The sequence below is a fragment of the Trachymyrmex cornetzi genome, unplaced genomic scaffold (assembly GCF_001594075.2).
Source record: "Trachymyrmex cornetzi isolate Tcor2-1 unplaced genomic scaffold, Tcor1.1 scaffold245, whole genome shotgun sequence".
Lineage (NCBI taxonomy): Eukaryota > Metazoa > Arthropoda > Insecta > Hymenoptera > Formicidae > Trachymyrmex > Trachymyrmex cornetzi.
The window spans coordinates 928,377-949,180 of NW_017297113.1; the positions used below are offsets into that span (position 1 = coordinate 928,377).

General features: G+C 35.7%; 2 protein-coding genes across 6 annotated transcripts; one reads left to right on the top strand and one right to left on the bottom strand.

Moving 5' to 3' along the window:
* Positions 1-716: 716 nt before the first annotated feature.
* LOC108761233 (casein kinase I) lies at positions 717-7,732 on the top strand. 2 transcript variants are annotated; one of them, XM_018507653.1, is made up of 6 exons: positions 717-1,527; positions 2,802-2,911; positions 3,728-3,950; positions 4,050-4,343; positions 4,421-4,709; positions 5,804-7,732. In XM_018507653.1, the coding sequence occupies exons 1-6, from the start codon at positions 1,399-1,401 to the stop codon at positions 5,812-5,814; spliced, it is 1,056 nt and encodes a 351-aa protein (XP_018363155.1). In that variant the 5' UTR covers positions 717-1,398; the 3' UTR covers positions 5,815-7,732. The 2 variants fall into 2 exon arrangements, with proteins under 2 accessions (XP_018363155.1, XP_018363154.1); XM_018507652.1 differs by lacking the exon at positions 5,804-7,732 and adding an exon at positions 4,942-5,150.
* DCTN1-p150 (dynactin subunit 1) lies at positions 7,724-20,667 on the bottom strand. Of its 4 annotated transcripts, XM_018507647.1 has the most exons (20): positions 20,092-20,667; positions 19,355-19,509; positions 18,956-18,988; positions 18,739-18,798; positions 17,355-17,502; positions 16,755-16,817; positions 15,210-15,347; positions 14,962-15,099; positions 13,122-13,361; positions 12,778-13,029; positions 11,607-11,723; positions 11,280-11,523; positions 10,910-11,192; positions 10,416-10,840; positions 10,110-10,346; positions 9,728-10,022; positions 9,454-9,649; positions 9,018-9,380; positions 8,817-8,948; positions 7,724-8,739 (listed from the first exon to the last, which is right to left on the bottom strand). In XM_018507647.1, the coding sequence occupies exons 1-20, from the start codon at positions 20,257-20,259 to the stop codon at positions 8,524-8,526; spliced, it is 3,903 nt and encodes a 1,300-aa protein (XP_018363149.1). In that variant the 5' UTR covers positions 20,260-20,667; the 3' UTR covers positions 7,724-8,523. The 4 variants fall into 4 exon arrangements, with proteins under 4 accessions (XP_018363149.1, XP_018363150.1, XP_018363151.1 ...); XM_018507648.1 differs by lacking the exon at positions 16,755-16,817; XM_018507649.1 differs by lacking the exons at positions 18,739-18,798; positions 18,956-18,988.
* Positions 20,668-20,804: the final 137 nt, after the last annotated feature.

Here is a 20,804-nt window from a genome sequence, read left to right on the forward strand (position 1 = left end):
GAAACTTTCACAAATATTAAAGATAATGTTGAAAATAAAAACTTGTAATATATCCGATACATAATGTAGGGAAAAAAAATTAACGTGAAATGGGCTGTATTCAATAAAAAAAATTAACTTTATACCTTTTGTAAGATTTTTCTTCAATATACGATTGGTTTATCCATTTAGAGAGGAACCAATTTTTTGATGAAAATTTTTCACAGATTTTTTCAGAAATTATAGGATAAGAAATCTTGAAAATCTTAAAATATTTCAAGAATAAATACATGAAAATTTCTAAGAAAAAATTCGACTTTCTCATGAGTATTTCTGACAAGTGTTTCAATAATTCGTATAAAAGTGTGAGAAAATTTTCACCGGAAAAGGATAAAAAACAATTATACTAAAATATCTTACAACAGTTACAAAGACTAGACTTCTGCTGAATTATACTTTGTCGTTTAACGCATTACAATTGCAAGTACGAAATTGGCAGAAATAAAAATTCGTCTTGTGTTCCAACATTCGCAAGCGTTTATCCTTGTTTGACACTTGATAAATAACAAGGATGAAATTATTCCAAAAGAATAGCGAAAATTGCGTCAAGCGAAATGTAGTCTTGGCGATACGTTCGGTGTCTGCGGTGCCCCCGCGTTGCGCGCCGCCTCGCTACGGGCCTGAGCCCGAGTTACCGCGGTGTCAAGCGAGCAACTTCACGCGACTGTGCTCCGAGCTCCGAGACTTCCGAGAGACGTGGAACGCGGACGATTGAAGACGACGCGATCGCGCACGAAAAAGTCACCCCGATTATCGGCGATCTCGCGCGTGGAATCGTCGCGACGCCTACGTACGGGCGTCGCGCGGCGTCGTGCAGGTGAAGTGACTCCATTGAGCGGCAGTGTGGTCTACAGTACCCCCGCCGTCTCCCGCGCCGTCGGTCGGTGACGCACGCTTCCGGGAACCATCAGTCGCTGCTCTTCGTGTCCACAGCGAGAGGGAAAATGTCGGCGCGCTGTCGATGGGGCTTGTCGTGCCACCAGTGAACAGCCCGATCGTGACACGTTAGAACGACTTTATCGCGGCCCCGGTGACCTTCACTGGCCAAAATCCGGCCCATAAAGCCTCCCCATACGCCACGGTCGTTTGCGTACCCTCGATTCGGTTCGACCTTCGCGCGTGAAAGAAAGAGCGAGAGAGAGAGAGAGATAGAAAAGGGAGCCAGCAAGGAAGAGAGACGAAGAGAGGGTGAGAGATATCGTCGGACGGTTAGGGATCGAGCGAAAGACGTCGGGAGAAAGAGAAGGACGGAGGGCAGGTGCAAAAGCACACCGCCGTATAGAGGTCCCCGCGTAAGGTAGCGCAAGGCAAAAGCCGGAGTGGAGGTGAGAGAGAAGGCATACGGAGGTGAGCAGTGACATGGCGTCGTTGGCATCGTCAATAGCGAAGAGTGAATTCATCGTGGGTGGCAAGTATAGGTTGATGAGGAAGATTGGCTCGGGCTCCTTTGGCGACATTTATCTCGGCATTAACATCTCCAATGGCGAGGTAAGCCAACCCCAGGCATCCCCCTCTCGACCGACCTGTACGACCTACTGCTGGACTGCTGCTTGCCAGCCAGCTCCGTTTCCTCTGTTCTGTTCGCGTTTCCCGTTTCTCGAACTCCGACTCGTCTCGTCTCGCGAAACCCGATCGTGAGTCTTCCCATCATTCGTGCCGACTATCGTCCGACGTGGCCCATTTCGGATGAGACGAGACGCGAAACGGCGCCGCGACATGTCGATTGCGATATCTATGTCGAGACAGAAGAATCATCCTTCTTATCGTCAATATCCGTCGTGATGATCGTGATCGACGGGTTCGAGGACCGTTCGCATCGCGAGTTCATCCGCCGTCGACGATCGTTCCGCGGAAATCTCGCTACGAATACATCGCGAATGACGTATGTTATACATATGTATATCTTGGACGCAATTGAGATAAATATAAGCTGACGCTTGTCAACATTATCAAAATCCCAAGTGCGCACGTATTTAGCAATTATTCGCGAAAGCAATATAATTTCTTGTGACTCTCATTGGGATTAACGATAAGTTAAATGGAAGTTAAACGCGGTCACAGTTTGATCAGTTAATTCTGTATTCCTAATAGATTAGTTTTATAGATAAAGAACATTATACCAAGAATGTGTGTGAAGTAAACAATGACGGGGCAATTGACCCTTGTCCCGTTTGTTTTGTAAATTGTTTCCTTTTTGATGATACTGTTAGTACATTGTGTTTTACTTATTTAAATATGATGATACATCTCATAATATAAGTAATATATGAGAATAATAATGTACCCTGCTATAATACAATGACAGTGTGTAAATAATAATGAATAGGAAATAGAATTTAAATAGGATTTAGATAAGAATGGAGTTAAAAAAGAATTTATACATAAACTTAATACATTTTAGTTCTTACAGTTATTAAAAGGGATTTACTTTTCATTTTCTATTTTTCTGATATTTTCAATTTTTTGGAATGCTGTCTATTGTTATTCCTGTAACTCAAATATAGACGATACTTAAGAAACAAAGGAAAATCAGAAAATAGTAGAAAGAAAGAAACCATAACATATGCTGTGTTCTAAAATTCACTGCCAGTGCTGAAGTTTATAGTTTATATTATGTACACTAATTTTTTAGCACTGGCAGTGAATTCTGAAACACATATTATTCTATTTATTTACATTTATTTGATCTTCATGTTAGATAAAGCTTTACAATGCAGTTTGATGACATATAATATATTACATATAATATGTTTTTATTTCAGGAAGTTGCTGTTAAGTTGGAGAACATGCGAGCCCGACATCCACAGCTTTTATATGAATCAAAGCTGTACAAAATATTACATGGTGGTATAGGAATACCACACATACGTTGGTAATTATCATATTTAAGGCCCCTGAATAGTCGCGACGGCCATGTTGGAATCGTGACGTCAGAAGCGAGGAATAACACGTTAATTTACGCACGATGCCATTTGTAAACAGAGACAATTTGGATGAAATTAAACGATGGGTTCGCTTTAAAACACTTGTAAAAATCGATGAAAACTGTCCTTTTCTCCCTTGATAGTCAGTAAATGGTCGTAAAAGACTCGTAAAGTGAGGCTATATTCTGGCAGAAACACATGGTTTAACAGCTGTTGAAACGAGTGAAATATACACTTTTACGTATAAAATTTCAAGATAACTTTAGTTTTTATCGAAAATTAAGACTTTGATAAGTACGAGACAAGTCACATTTTCACAATTCAGCAAATAATGAAATGGCACCGTGCACAAATTTCGTCGTCAAAACTTGTCAAAATGTCACTTTTCCACACCTATAAGTTCGGCCATTTATCGTGGTGTGGCGCTGTAACACACATATAAGCACGATTCCATGTCCGTGTGCTCGCAGGCGAGCACACCATGGGCTTGTGCTTAAGTGTGTGGCTACCGATTTTGCCAGACCGCCGTCTGATACTGTGTCGCCACCGTCAACGCAGAGTTCTTGGCTGATAAGTCAGGAGCCTTAATTCTTTGCTTATGTATTATATTTAGTTGTTATATTCATCATGTAATAATAAAATAATTTGTTAATAAATTATTACAATAAGATTTATATAAGCTGGAATTATACAATGAGATTATATTAATTGAAAGTTAGTATTAGAATCAGACAGTCAACTGATAAGAATTTTCCTATCTTTAGGTATGGTCAAGAACGTGAATATAATGTTCTTGTTATGGATCTTCTTGGGCCATCTCTGGAAGACCTTTTCACTTTCTGTTCAAGAAGGTTTACAATCAAGACAGTCTTAATGTTGGCAGATCAGATGATTGGTAGGATTGAGTATGTTCATTGCAAACATTTCATCCACAGAGATATAAAACCAGATAATTTTTTAATGGGGATTGGGCGACATTGTAACAAGGTACGCATTTTAATATTTCGTAATTTCTTCAATATAATATATCAGAACTAAAATATCATACACCAATACTAAATTACGGAATGCTAAATTATATTTCAGTTATTCCTCATCGATTTTGGATTGGCTAAAAAGTATAGGGATAGTCGCACAAGACTGCATATAATATATCGAGAAGATAAAAATTTAACAGGTACTGCGAGGTATGCTTCTATCAATGCGCATCTTGGAATTGAACAAAGTCGTCGCGACGACATGGAATCACTCGGCTATGTTCTTATGTACTTTAATCGAGGATCGTTACCGTGGCAAGGTCTCAAAGCTGCGACGAAGAAGCAGAAATATGAGAAAATTAGTGAGAAAAAAATGTCCACGCCAGTAGAAGTCTTATGCAAGGTATCCTGAAGAACTTTTTCTTATTGTTTTTGTGTCATTACATGTACATCCTTGATACAAAAATTACCATTTTTCAGGGATTTCCTGCCGAATTTGCAATGTATTTAAATTATACGCGAGGTCTACGCTTTGAAGAAAGCCCGGACTACATGTATTTACGCCAACTTTTCCGTATACTTTTCCGTACATTGAATCACCAATATGATTACACATTTGATTGGACGATGTTGAAGCAAAAGGCAGCAAGTAGTAATATTAGCGGTGGAGTATCAATAGCTGGACCAGGTCTCTCTCAAGGTGCTCAAGGTGCCCAAGGGCAAGGACAAGGCCAAGGTCAAGCACCTACTCAGGCCACCGCTCAATCAGGTGCAATGAAAATTTTTGGAATTAATTTTTCGCAGCATGTCCATGTATAGTTTATAGATTCCTTTAACAATTAATGTACAGCTCATGTCGTCATTTCATATTCAGCCATAACAATCATAATGGGGTTATACTCTAAATTATTGAAACTTCCCAAACTACTATTCTGTATCACCTGTCGTTAACTCGGAATTTTTTGGTTATGTTGTTTATATAAATTATCATTTTTTAACAGCCAATTTCAACCTTAAAAGATGGTTGGAGTCCTCCACAAAACTCAACATATCGATTGGCACAAATCATTCTTCCAAGAAGCAATAACTCTGGAGCTTCTTAAATGCTTTTTCCTTCTTCTCCTATGAGAATATTGGCCCGGCAAAAAATTTTCGGAGAAAAGATTTTCTTTACTATTTACTAATAATAATGACTGAAACACTAATGGAAATATAAGTATGCTTATATGCTAATTAACATTCACTTAACGATTAATTCTGTCTCATAATGAATATGAGAATCTATGCCAAAATTTTCTCTTACATTAAAATTTTTCAAAGATATTTACGGAAACTCAAATATTTCTCATCTTTTTATGGAGACTTACGTTACTTTTCTTTTAACATTCTTATTTTTATGGCATTTTCATAATTAAATTCTTCAAATCCTGTGTGAGTTTGTTTTTTGAAAATATTGTTGAATGATTTAAAGTACAATGTATCTAAATTTAATATAATATTAAATGTTTTTTTTTTTAGTATTTTGTATGCATTAAACTTACAGGATTTGTGTTTATTATATCTTTCCGTCTATCATTAGTTTAATTAGTAAACTTATATTTCAATATCTTCTACTGAATTTTAAATCAGTAGTGGTAATGTTTCTTGCGTATAATTGTATGCAAGAAATTGTATGAAAAGTAAAAAAATAAATAACACATTTGTACATTGTATTATCATATAATACAAACAACAAGCGGAGTAACGTCAATATAAAGGGAAAATTACATTTGCATTATTCACAAACATGTTATCTATAGCAGAATTAAAGAAAAATATGATAATTATTTTCTATAATTTCAAAATCGGTTTTATTTGTTCCAGGAGCGCGCTAAGACTATAACTCTTCATTGTAGCAACAATCTTGATTGCGATCACTAAAGTGTTTCAAAGTGAGGTACCGAATTTCTTACAGAAGTTATCATTCGAAGAGTCATATCAGTCAACACTCTAATTTCATGCAAAGAGAGAACGTGATGTAAACTACAAATGCTAGCATTCGCGTATATGCGACAAGAGGAGCATGATTGTATCACACATTTACTGAATCATATGAAATGTTGTAACATTGGCAACTTAGAGTTTCGGCTGATTGAACTTTTTGGATTTTGAAATCCGAGTGAGAGACCAGCCAGCCAAAAAGTGGCTTGTTCTTATTTTGTTATTACGTATTTAATTTACCGTTGGTAATAATTGAAAATAAAGGTTTTGTTGCCCTGAGGAAGATTATAAGGGAGTAAACATATATTGGGCTTGAATGGGTTATTTAATTCGCGAAAATGTGCAACTTTCATGGAGAGAAAGAGAGGATGTTCAGATCATTTTCGGATCATGCTCGCGTTAATCTGCGGAGCGTGTGGTTTAAAATTTTATATCTATTCTATAAACAAGAAAAGAGAGATTCACAGAAAAATATGTGAGTGTTTATGTGAGAGTATGAGTACTACTGTGCAAACTGATATTCTGCTTCCTAAATTTTGTTTTGTCTTCAATATATAGTGTAATCATACTAGAGTATGTGGAATGTTGAGAAAGTGTTAATATTTTTCTTATCAAGGATAATACGTCAATAGTATCAAAAGTATTTTACCATTGCACACTTTTGATACGTTTGACCGGAATAATTTTTTTTTTTTTTTATATAAATGAACGATTACGTCTCTCTCCAATATAATATTGACAAGTTAAAGTAATATTAAAGATACCTTAATGTTAAGGCAACACTCTTAATTATTAAGTATGTACCGTGCTGTATTGAGTAACGAGTACTCCATCGAGAAACGAACAAACGACTAACGATTCTATTGTAGAAATATCCCTCGATTTACTCTCTTTCTGTCTGTGAATATGAGTCACAGAAGTAAAAAAAGTTGCTGAAGAAGAAGAGGAAGAAAAGAAGAAATTTGTAATAGTGGGAAGTAGTTACAAGCTTACTTTCATTTAGATAATGTTTTAAAAAGTTATCTTGTTCGGAAAGTATTCCTGTAACTGAGGTTCTAGCTGGATAATTCTTCCGTATATAGTTTTAATAGCCGAGACTGTGCAGTAGCTATTTCACGTGCTGTTGCTTCAAGATTAAGTTTAATATTTTGTATACACTTTAAAGGACTTCATACTTCATCATGACCAACGTTCTTTGTACATGCATACACATACATACCGAGAGAAGTTGCCTCGAAACAGTCAGAAATACTTATTGATATCGGCAGTTGCTAAAGAACTATTGTTTCTATTCATATCGTTTAAGATTTTAGTTGTATTGTTCGTTCTATAGTTGCTAAACTCTTCACGTCCATGTTCTGCGAGCATTAGTTTCAAAAAAAAATGTTATAATCATACACCCTTAACAAATAATACTAGCGTGCGTTACACGTCCTCGTCGTGGAAGGTACTACCAGTCGTCCGGTCAGCTTTAAGTACGATTGCAATGATAAATTCAACTGAAATCTTAAAGCTTATTATATCTGAAGACGCGGATTATTGCTGCCTGGCGGACACTTTTGAAAATGGAAAAAGATATAACCAATAACCATCCTCGATTGAATGCGTGGTTAATTATTATTATTATTATGAAGGGGATAAATGAAAGTGTAAAAGTGCGTATCACCATGTGAGAATGAATGAGCGAGTAAGTTAATGAAATAACTAACGATATATGCACTTAAGTACTATCCGCTATGTGTATGTGGGTATATATATACACGTGCATTGGATGTATCGCAAAATGTATATACATATGCACATATACATGTCTGTATGTATAATAAAATTGTGACAGTAATTAAGGCATACCTTATTTCATAAATATTTGAGGAAATACATGAACGGTTTACTGCTCCTTTTATCTCTACAAATAAAAAAAATTGAAATATTGTACTATAAATTTCTGTTTCATTAAATGTTAATCTTGCTAATGATTTACGAGATTTGGCTGTTGTGTATAATATATATAGCAACAGTAAAAGTGTATGATGTTTGGTCAAGGTAGGTGGCGTACAACTCTACAAGACCATACCACTTTCTATTATTGTGATACCATCACTGTTTAGGGTGTACATACATACAAAACACTTATGTAAATATTTTTAGACCATATATTTGACAATTCTTAAAGGCATATATATATATACATGATTTTTTCTTCCGTATTGTTAATACTAAATAACATTGCGTTTATAAACGTAATGAACACTGAAAAAAAGAGCCTCCCAGCTGCGATGCGCCGGTCATCGCACTGTAGCCCATCGGAAATAAATAAACATTGCACAAGTGCAAATTACGAATTGCTAGATCTGCCCTGTACCTTTTTCACAGCGATATGTGACAAAATTCTGTATAAAAGCCTAGTTAATATACCGCGTTATTCAGAACATGTATAATTATCTCGTTTCATTTTTATAGAGCACAGGGTACAGCAACATAGTATAAAAAATTGCTATCATGAAACAATTAGAAAGATAGTCTCTCTTTTATGCACGACACATTGTGAGGATTCTGTGAGCATATATTTTATCACGAAATAAATAATGAAGCAATGCGGGTTCTTAATAATATAATAGAGTGTGAATTTTCCTAAGTTCTTGAGGTCCTACATTGACAGAGAAGGATTGTTCCGGGCCATTGTAGGGGATTTTTATTTCGGCGGCAAGTAATTTGCGTTCTTGCATTGCTGCCGCCATCTCGCGATTCGGATACACGGCGAAATTCGCTTCCGCTCTTCCACCTGGTGTGCGTTTGATAGCCTCGCGACGTACTTGAGCCTAACAAATATATTTTAAACATTCAGTAATTTACATTGCATTAATTTTTTCACTATTTATTTTTTATCTCCACTTACCACTAGCTCGTCAACTCGTTCTTTCAATTGCATAATGTTTCTTTGACGTTCCAATAAATAATGATAAGACGTTTCGGGCACTTTACGCCTTAAATCAGGAACTGCTGGATATACCAAAGTCTTTTCCACATCCTGAAATATAAATAAATATATTCATATGTATATATAGGAGAATATTTGGGTGTAGTAATAATTAATTACCTTGACGAGATCAGTAGTCTTCTTTCGCAATTCTTGAATTTTTGTATCCAGAGATTTAAGGTTTGTCGGCGATGGCAACGGTTCCAAACGATCTAACTTTTGACGCAAGACGGCGCACATTATCTTCTTCTTTTGCTGGTGCTCATTATTCAAAGCTTGCTTGAGAGCGTTTATCTCCTGTACATAATATTTGTTGTCCAAAGTACTCGTTATCGAAGTGCTTCCCATCATGCTGTCTGTGCCAGACACTGATATCGTTTTCTTGCCAATCGACTTCAGCTTTTCCTTCAGTTGTCCTTTCTCTGTTTCTAAGCTATCGATATCGGTTTGAAGATGATCCATTGTTTCTTCGAATTCTTTTTCCTATTAAGAAAAACATGAAGAAATCGATAAAGAAATATAAGGATACAATATACGATAATGGGAAAAGAAATACCTTGCGTTTTAATTGATTTTGCGCCTCTTCTAATTTTCTCTTCAACTTCTCGACATTCATTTCGTGTTCATGCTGTTGTGTCGCAAAACGCTTCTCGGCCAACTCCTTCCGCAGGGTCATTTCAGATAATTCTTCTTGCTTCTCTCGTAAAGCTAATCTCGACTCGCGTATGTCACTATCCCTTGCTTCGAGTTTCCTAATTTGAAAATATCAAAAAATTATCTCAAAAAATCTTGAAACGGTAATTACATAAAGCTAATGGAAATGTACGTACCTGCTGAGTATTTTCGTTTCTTCCGACTCCTTCCTAACAGAATTCGCTCTAGCCACAATTGGCGTTATTTGCTCGCTCTCCTTAGATTGCTGCTGACTTTGTGTTTGTCCGCTTATAGCTAATTCATTTTCACACTCGGCCATTTTCTGCGCCAGATTTGCCGCTAGTTGCTGTATTACCGTTAAACTAGCCTTGATAGTAGCTACGGGACCCAGATCTTCTGTATCGTATATTCTTTCGCTGGACGTTGCAGCCATCTCCTTCAATTTATCGGCCGGTAATCCCGTGTCTAAATCTAAAAAAAATTCATAAAAAATTGAATTTACTTCTAAAAATATTACAAAAATAGATTTTCCGAGAGTCTATCTAAAAAAAAACCTACCGCCATTTTCAGTAATAGCATGCAAGGCACTCTTCAATAGATACTGAAGTGTCTTCGTAATCTTCACACCGTGTTGATAACATGTAGAAAATTGTTCGTTGCAATCTTTATCTAATCCTAAATTGGCGCCTACAGAAAATGCTGGACCAGCGTGATCACGTGGTACTCGTCTTCTAGCTGATTTCAAATGCTGCTGGATTACCTCGCATGTCGTTTCAACATGTTGACAAAGTTTACCTTAAATATGAAGAATGTTATAGTAACATTTACACATAAGTTAATTTTAATTAACCAAATATTATGTACCTATATCAGCACCTTCTCCGTGTATTAATACTTTGATAGCTGCAGCATCAGTAGCTATGGCATCGCATGTATTGCCCAAAGTTCTCGTGCCATTCACGATTAAGCGTGCCTGATTGACAGCTATACTTTCGCCGAAAAGCACAGAGAACATTGTGGCGAAGTATCCGCAACACTTCTCGATCGCGTCCATCGGCAAATTCTCGTCCAATTGATCTCTCTTAGCCAGCTCTATCAGTGAATCCAAAGACTTTTCTTGCGCCGCCATTTCCGGATAAGCCGCTCCCGCTTTAAGTAACATTTCCGAATTGCATGAGTTTAAAGCTGACTCAAAGCAACCCAAGGTGGTTTGTAAAGCATACATATGCGAGCACAAACGAGATCTGAACGAATATTGCGCTACCGAGTGACCTCTCATTACAGAAGTTCTGTAATAAAAAAAATTGAATATACAAATGATCTAAATACAGCTTGCGCGAAAATAAGATTAGTAGTACCTGTCTATCTTTTCAATCGATCTGTACTTTTCTCGAACTTGCGAAATCAATATCTCCGTTTTTTGTGTCATCCTCGGTATTAATAAGAGCGTCAATATTGCATCATGATCTCCACCGCGAGTCAAAAATGCAGGAGGCATGAAAGACAGCAAATAGCACACATGGTTTCGCGCCTCCTCGGCGTCTAAGCGACGCAATTCAAGATCGACCGCTTTAGTTTGCGCTCGGGTCTCAGCAAATGTCTTCTGGAAGTCTAATATTTCCGCAAGTTGTTGGTCCGCACCTAAACCGTAAATGATATGAGAATTCATAAAAAAATAACTTAGTCAATAAAATTTTATATATTTCTATCCTATATTTTTTATGTTACCTCGAACGTTAGTTTTGGTTGATTCCGTTGACTGAACTCGTTGCTGCAACTGCAAACATTGTTCCTGTAACTGATGCGTAAGTTCACGGAACTTCGTAATAGTTAATTCACGATCCGCCAACGTCTCCAGCGCGGCGTCCCGATGTCGTTGGGCGTCGCGCGCTGCTCCAAGTGCAAGATCCAATTCCTCGCGAAGTTCCAGCTCTAATTCTTTGGACGATTCGGCCAGTTGGTCCGACATATCCTGAACAGATTTATAGTATATTATTCGTTATACATTATTGATTATATACATTTCTTGCAATACAAAGTATAGGGACTACGTACTTGCAGAGCTTCCAAATCTGCAACAGCCTCTTCCAATTCAGCCACTTTTTCTTCCAACGCCATTTTCCTCTCGCCTAATACCTCGACCATTTCTTCAGCTCCTAACGCTGCATCGACCTAAAAAAAAACGTTTAAGTATACAAATTAATTATCCCTTCTTAATTATCCCCCTTTCTTGTTGCCTTTCCACTACTTATTTTTTCCCCCTTCCTTAACATTTTATCCGCTTTACTTTCGTGCTGTTCATATATTTTGTGATAAATTGTGAACATCTAAGAGAAGAGAAATTTTTACCTTCGCACGTTTGAATTTTATTAATTGATGATTTGAAAACATAATTTTATGGCATATATATGTACATTCGCCGACTAAAAGGTTGCAACACTTTTTTAAATTAATTTCGGAATGCAGTCTGCTCACTGAGCGATTGGTTCTTACTTATGGATCCGTAAGTAAGGATCAATCGCTCGGTGAGTAGGCTGCATTCCGAAAACCATAGAAAAAAACTGTTGCAGCCTTTTAGTCGACGAATATACACCACCGACGATTGATAAGAACCCTTGCAATTGTTTTAGTTGCACAAACAGATATGACGATTAAAACTTTTTTCAATTAATTTACTGCTTCAATTCAACTATTTTATTAATTTATTCTAATCATTCAGGACTACATTCACAATTTGATTTTTTTTTTAATTAACGTCGATCCACCAAGGCACGTCGATGCGACTTAATTTTTATATATTTTATTTTTTAATAATTGACTATACGACTGCGAGGAGACATTAATTGGACGGAGGTATCTTTATCACTACACGCGAAGGAATATTGGAGGAATGACGAGAGAAGTAGATTCTTCATAATGTTAATTGTAGAAATCATTATAAATTATATTTAAACATGTTATTCGGTTCTTTTGTGTAATTTGTGACCTTTTTTATTTATATATTTTTATGTTAATGAGGATGACCTAATGTGAGGATCGAAACGTATAGCATTGTATTGAAATTATTGTAATATTAAAATTAATTTATTAGCACTTAACATCCTGCACAACATCGTAGCCTTTATCATTTAATTTGCTTCAAAATTTTGAGTCTAAGCATATTGATTTTTAGTTATTATATACAAATTAATGTTATTACAAATAATGTCATATAAATAATATGTACTTGTTCTTGTAGATCTGCTATCTGATGTTCCATTTCTTCGACCCGCGCCGACAACTTCTCTTTCGTGCGACCTAATTCCAAGATCTCAGATTTTTTTTGATCCATATCCTTTTGCAGTTTTTGGAATTCGTGTTTCTCGTGCGCCGATAAATCGCGCATTTTCACGAGCGTTTCACGCAACCTATTATTTTGTTGTTCCAATTGCTTTACTTCGTAGCTGGAAGTTCCCGTAATTGATCCACCGCCAGCTGCCTAATTTACGAAAATAATAATGTTTTTTATTTAAACATATACCTAATAAGAAAGATACAAAAACTTTATAAAAATTAAATGAAATATTATACCCGTTCAGACATTTCTGTGCGTAATATCTCTAGATCTAATGTTTGTTCCTCCAATTTTTCCTTAAGTTGCTCTAACTCGATTTGGAGAGTTTCAGCCTTCTCTTCTGCCATCTCTTTATCTAATGTAGCCATTTCTACTGTTTCTGCAAGATCAGACATTTCTTCTTGATATTGTTCCCTTGCCACATGAGCTTCTCTGGCTTCTTGTCGAGCTCGTTGAAGTTCTCTTTGAAGGCTTGCCTTTGATAACATAGAAATTAAAAGATTTATTTTTGAAAATTAAAAAGTAACCTCGTTAAATAAAGATCTTTACCGTATCTCCACCTATTATACAGGGTGTTTCCAAATTAAATGGCAAAACTTCGGGAGCGTGTAGAGGAGTAAAAAACTAAGAAAAAAAGTCCTATAGACATATGCTCGTTTTTGCTCTGTTTCAGAGAAAATCGAAAAAAAATGTTTACATTTCTTGCCATATCTAGCACCGACATATTTGATTACATTTTCCACTTTCTGTTATAAATTTGTCAGTCGCTCTTTGAAAGCCTTTAACAGTAGATGAATTTTGTCTTTTGCAATATGCCGCGTACGTATTCTAATAGTGAATATGCTGATATGGTTTTTGTATACTGTTTCTGCAACGGTAATGCTCTAAAGGCGGTGCGAGAATATGCGCGACGATTTCCAAACAGAAGAGTGCCAAACCGAAGAGTGTTTATGTTGACATTTAATAGATTGCGAGAGACTGGATCATTTTCAATTCGACAAGAAAACAACCGATTTCAAGCAGCGTTACGAAGAGATTTGCAGGTAGGGAATCGTATTTTACAACATTTTGACAATCATCCTGAGACCAGCGTTCGGAATGCGTCGGCTGTATTGGGAGTGTCACCACAAACAATTTGGCGAACTGTAAAAGGAGATAATCGCTATCTCTACCACATTTAAAAAGTGCAAAATTTATTACCTCAAGATCATTGGAACAGATTGAACTTTTGTAACTGGTACCTTGAGCAATGCCACAATGATATTTTATTTCCATCTAAAATAATGTGGTCAGATGAGGCAACATTTACCAGAGGTGGAATAATTAATCAAAGGAATTATCATATATGGGCTCAACAAAATCCCAGGTCTGTTAGAGAATACAAATTTCAGCATGAGTTTTCTGTTAATGTCTGGCTTGGAATTTGGAACGACGTTTTAGTGGGACCGTTTTTTTTACCTGCAAGATTAAATGGGGACCGTTTTCTAAATTTCTCGGAGAATGAATTTTCTGACTATTTAGAAAACATCCCATTACAACAACGTACTGAAATGTGGTTTCAATTAGATGGCTGCCCTGCTCATTACAGCAGAGTCGCTAGAACCTGGTTAGATAGAAAATTCCCACAACGATGGATTGGATGTGGAGGAGCAGTACATTGGGCAACTCGTTCACCCGACTTAACGCCATTAGATTTCTACGCATGGGGTACTCTGAAGCAAGAAGTTTATTCTTCGCCTATTCAATCAGAGCAACATTTGAGAAATCGTATAGTAGCTGCAGCGAACAGAATATCGCAAGAACAGTGCCTGGCTGCTACAAGAGCCGTGTTTGACAGATACAATGCTTGTATTGCTGCAAGAGGTGCACATTTCGAACAAAATCTTCATTAAAAAGTTTGTAAATAAAATAATTAAAATAATAAATTAAATTATATTTTTTTCTTTTTCCGTGATTTCCTGCGAAACAAAGCAAAAACGAGCATATGTCTATAGGACTTTTTTTCTTAGTTTTTAACTCCTCTACACGCTCCCGAAGTTTTGCCATTTAATTTGGAAACACCCTGTATATACTCACTTGACTTTCCATAACTTTGGCCTTAAATTCAAGAAGCTGTTCAACTTGAAGTTTCGTTTTTTCGAAATCTTTTATCCTTTCCTTGTCTTGCATTCGTTTTACACGCAACGTTTCTACTTTCTCAGTGAGATCACGTACCTACAATATTGTATATGTATGTACATCATAATTTTACACAACAAGGTAAAAAATTTTATACGAGGAAACAGTAAAAAAAAAAGATCGAAATTATTGTAAACGAAATTTACCTGAGATTTTAAATTATCGTTTTCTTGCACAAGTTGCAAGTGTGACAATTTTTCTTCTACTAAGTTTGCAGCCGCTGCTGAACCTGCCATGACTTGACCGGGTACGAATTGCGGTTTCAAAGTTTCTACAAAACCTGTCTGGATTACAAAAAGGGAAAAGAGTAAGATACATTTGCATTTTGTACCGTTGGGTGTTCTTTTTATTATCGCATAAAAGAATTATGTGTCGCCAAAGAGTTTCTTCAAAGTCCTCTGGACCTGTGTACCTGTGCTTGAAACGCATATACACACTAGGTATAACTAAACGGTATATGAATGGCGCAAACAAAGATAACGTAATTATTCTCAAAATGCGGCAATGAAAAAAACACCCCACATTTCCTATATATGAGAATCCGTATATGATGTTACGATAATGCCGTTGTTTCTGTATTTACAATCGGATATTATAAAATTAGTCTGTTTCATGGTGATAAATGAGAGATTAGTTGCAATAGCAAAACACCAACAAGCTACACCGAAACTTCTATTAGTACTAACGAATATATAGAGGAAGATCCAGTTGATGAGTTGAATCGTGTTATGTGATACATTTACACAGAATATAACTAAAGTCAGAGCATTGATCTATTAGGTCCTAACGACTTACGCATGTGTTAATTTGCATATCCCCGATAACTTTTGACAAATATAACTCTGAAAAAATTACTGATCAGGCAAAGCTACACCTCGAAGATATAAAACCCATCCGTGCTAAATGTTAGTATTATTATAAGCTTGTAACACAAACACGAGGGGAATTCAATTCCTAACTGTGGAAGGACGAGGCGATGCAGAACATACCTTTCCATTGTGTATCGTAAACTATCGAAGCATCATAGAACTCAGTTAATGAAGCTGATGTATAATTAAACATAATGATATGCAAAGAGTAAAACAAAATTAAAGGTCCTATTCTGTAATTTTTAACGATATTATTATTTTACAATTGTCATTAGTGAACAATTTTTCCTTTTCTATAAATGATAACTTATTCATTAATAAAAAAATAATAAAATTATTATAAACTCAACAACACCTCTCTTCAGGATACGCATTATGGAATTATTCGAAATGGATTTCGATCAGAATTATTCGATTATTAACTACATTTTTATTATATTTTCTAGGAAAAACAAAATAATTCCCCGATTGGAATCCATTCCAACTTATTCCATGAAGTGTCCGGCTGTAGTTGAATTTACAACAATTTCGTCGCTATTTTGTTATAGAATAAGAAAGTTTGTTACTAACGACAATAGTTCAATAATAACATTGTTAAGAAATATTGTTACGGAATATGACCCTAACACATTATTAATAAATTGATAATCCGCTAAGGATGAACGGACGTATCCGTTAAAAGTGCAATGACGCTATTTTTGTTATGAAAAATATGTGTTGATGCTTTATGATCGGCAAACAGCTAGTATGAGAAAGAACAAGATATTAGAGAGGTGATGTATTAAAAAAGTTAAGATATTACAATTAATGAGTATTAATTACATTATTTTGATCATCTTGGGCCTTTGGCTTTTTGCCGGGAGGCGAGCTCGTGCTAGGGGACTTCTGAAACACGTACGTGCATTCCCATATGAATCATTCTATGCCAATGGAATTCTCTGACTTGGTTTTACAAATTTACACTCCTTTTCTTTTAATTTTCGTCGTTAATTTCTACCTTTGTCCAAACACACTTTTCGGTCAAACGTGCACAATTATATTTAATTGGCCGAGTCACAGAATAGGATTCTTTACATATGAATGTAAGAAACATACAAATACTAAAAAAAAAAACCTATAGATTTTAAAATATCAGATCACCTGTTTGTTAGTCAAAAACGATGAAAATATATCATAAAAATACAGTAGCTAATTTGTTCACATAGGAATTATATCATTCATCATATGTACGTCATGCCTTAAATCTTCTGAATAACGTTTTTTTATAGATAATTGTTCTGCTCTTACTATTTAATTGATATAAATAGTAAGATATAGAAAATATATAATGTATATGCTATATATTGGTATAAAAGTAATTTATATACTAAAACATTACTAACAGTTTTTATAATTGTTATTACAACTTATAGTACATCTTACCTCAACAAATGAGGCACGCTTTGAAGTCGATGTTGGTGCTGGGATTAATGACTCGCCGCCGTCTCTACGTTCGTGCAATGATCCAGTTAGGCTTTCTGTACTTGGGGCACTTAATAATGTTCTGCTTCCAGATAAGGATAATCGAGAACTGTAAAAAATAACACGAAATAATTAACGATATTTAATAAATTATATATTTTTTTACAGTACCCTCCATAAGTTTGGGAACACCCTACGTTTTACAGGAAAGCCATTACATGACAGCGATCTATACATGTTTTTGGTTTAAATACTTCGTAAGACATCTAAATGACGATAAACATTTATCTAGAACACCTATAAGCTTGTATATACCGAAAATATGTTGGACAATTATTTCACAGCATCGAAGCGCTCAAGATTGAATCGCGCCTTGGTGTATTGTTTACATGTATATTGTCACTTGTTCTGTAACGTCGTACTTATGTTCGTTGTATATACACAGGTCATTTAATTGTAGTTTAACGATTTCTATAAAAGTGATAAACTATTTCAATTGTAAGTTGATTTCAGACTCCAAAAATTGTAAAATGGTCCCGAAGAATTAGATTTCGTATGAATCGCATTTTAATTAAAATTCCATATTTTTAATAGCATGTTATTAAATCTTTAATTGAAAAAAGACGAAATAAAAGTACATATATACATACATTATAGAAACGTACGTATGTATGTACTTTTATTTCGTCTTTTTTCAATTAAATAATTATTTACAAGCCTGTAAAACGTAGGGTGTTCCCAAACTTATGGAGGGTACTGTATATACATTTGCTGTGCTAAGCTGGCCGCAAAATCAATCGCGATGGAAACTCTAACTTAAACTTATATTATTTATGTTAAAATAAAGAAATGAAGAAATAAAGACCTGCACGTAAAATAATAAAAATCGCAATAAAAATATTGTAACAATATATTCGCATAATTATTATATATGTCCGTAAAAAGTTTTGACACGTTATGAAAAATATGAAAAAAATATAAATATCTTATAAAAATGCAAATTTAAATTAATAAATAAACTGTAGCTTGCAATATTTTTAGCAATGCAATTTTCGTGTCACGATAACAAGCGTAACAGAAATAATCACTAATTGTTTATTAATTGAAAATAAATACGCATATTGTAAAAGCTTCATAACAGGCATATTGGCAACTTGTTTGTGCTTTAAGCTTTACTTGTTTGTGCTGCGGAATGCTTTAGATGTTCAATAGTGGGAAATTGCAGTTGGCATTTTGACAGAGTAATTATGAGAGAATTGTGATTTTCTATAAGCAGTAAAGATAAAAAAATACACCTTGCTGACATAAATTCCGTTTGCTAAAATTTAGCTTGCAGTAATCTTACCCAGAAAGTTTGTCAGTTTGCTGGCGAGTAACATTCGCAGGAGATGTTTTTCTCCGTACACTTTTATGAGCAGCATATAATTATATTTAAGAATTTATTAATTACATACTCGCCTATTCGTCTATTTATTTATACAAGAAATGTCAGAAATTCTAAGAGAAAATAACGAAATGATATTTGTTTACATTTTGATATTATCACAAAATGGAAAACTTACGCTGTAGGCTCATTCCTTCGACGCATACTAATGCTAGCATGAAAATTGCAAAAATAAATAATTTCAAATATTCTTTCTTTTAAACAGAATATTTTTTGATACAAATCTGGAGACCCGGTAGAGTCTCGGCGCAAAACCAAGCGCATAAATTATACTCTGCTTAATTCTACTTTACATTTTAAAAGATGGTATATTACTCTAAAGGTATCAAAATACTCTACCGCATTTATATTTAATTGTAAGATTAGAATAATCTATTATTTGTAGTACGCTGATAATATTTACAATTTACGGCACTTGTTATAGAAAAAATTATATATCTTTTTTATAAGAATGTTTCTTTTTTAAATCTAACCAAGATTTTTCAATGCAATCTAACATTTAAATTTGACAACTTACCTATTTAATCGACTCCTGGCTCTAGCGGCGCTATCATCAGGTGTCGTGGCATTACTGCCTGCAGATGATGGGCTAACTGGCTCAGTTCTGTTGCCAGCCTCGTCCAACAGAATAAGTTGTGTTTGGCGTGCAAACATGCCATGATTCTCTGCACACTGCGACAATAAAAATAAACAACATAAATATACTTTTCTTTCTATCTTCATAAGTAAATAAAACTCTGAGTCTGTTTTTTGTGACTGAACTAGTGTATACTTTTGGAACTTAAAGTGAGATAGATATATGTTTAATATTTGAGGAAAGTGAGAAAGAGTTCTAGTACAGTCTAGTAGAATATATATGTATATAAGTATACACAAAAGTATACACTAGTTCAGCCACGTGCATGCATCCGATCGTAGAGATGTCGGATGTCATCTTGTGGAATGGCATTCCACGCCTGCTGCACCTGTACACGCATTATCACAGCCTTTCACAGTGATACTAACATAGAGGTGACTACAATGGGTATTAAGTCGGAATATACTTAATGTTTATATGGTGCTACACTCGTATCCTGCAAATTGTGACCTTGTAATAGATATCAATATAATTAAAAAAAAAACAGATTATAAAGACAAGTGACATAATTTGAAATTTTTTTGCTACAAGCAATTCTACCAGTCGAATCAATCGTCGATGTTAATGGGAGTTTAGTCGAGGTCACCCTCAAGTATCGGCATGTTTCTCTGATTTACCTTAAAGTACACCTGCCCCTTGACGCTGCCGTTGTTCTTTCCCTTCGGTTCGTCGAGTACCACGCCAATCCATTTGCCCGACGCAAACGCCGGATAACCGATGTAAGCAATCACGCCTTGGCATTCCTTCACGGGAACCTCGACGCGTTGTCCGATTTTGAATGACATCTCTGTATCCGTCAACCGAGACTCGCCCTAAACGAACGCATTAACCTGTACGCGCGATCCGCGCGATTTCCCTCGATTCCGTATCACTCGCCACTCTACACACAGAGTAATATTTGATTTGTGACAGGACAAATTGAGAGTGTCACGAATTTCTGGACCCTCAATAGAGCTCCAATGAATCTCTCCAAGAGTGTCCAAAAAGACAGGACGTGCCGTTTACGTCGAAGTATTGTCGATGTTATGCCACTCCGAAATCCGAAATTCGATATCACTAATCACAGTACGGCGCTGACACCGCTGACAGTAGTGACAGAACGACTGTGATAGTAGACTAGTGTGACGTCATGATGGTTGTGCACTCAGTGCACTGCCAGTGGAAAGGGAACATATAAGTAACATACCAATTTAGACCCAGTTTCACAACTGACGGTTAACTCTCAATCGAGGTGCAACTTATTCATTATCTCTTTTCAATTCTAGAAATAAATTGAACCTCGGTTAAGAGTTAACCGTGAGTTGTGAAACTGGGCCTTAATGGATATTCT

Bases quoted from the DNA above. Each gene is read 5' to 3' on its own strand.
- LOC108761233 (XM_018507652.1), top strand. From the start codon at position 1,399: ATGGCGTCGTTGGCATCGTCAATAGCGAAGAGTGAATTCATCGTGGGT. The intron at 1,528-2,801 runs GTAAGCCAACCC...TTTTTATTTCAG, and splicing joins TTAACATCTCCAATGGCGAG to GAAGTTGCTGTTAAGTTGGA. The intron at 4,710-4,941 runs GTGCAATGAAAA...ATTTTTTAACAG, and splicing joins TCAGGCCACCGCTCAATCAG to CCAATTTCAACCTTAAAAGA.
- DCTN1-p150 (XM_018507647.1), bottom strand. From the start codon at position 20,259: ATGTCATTCAAAATCGGACAACGCGTCGAGGTTCCCGTGAAGGAATGC. The intron at 18,989-19,354 runs GTAAGTTGTCAA...TTTTCATGCTAG, and splicing joins GCCAGGAGTCGATTAAATAG to CATTAGTATGCGTCGAAGGA. The intron at 10,023-10,109 runs GTAGGTTTTTTT...AATTTTTTTTAG, and splicing joins TGCTATTACTGAAAATGGCG to ATTTAGACACGGGATTACCG.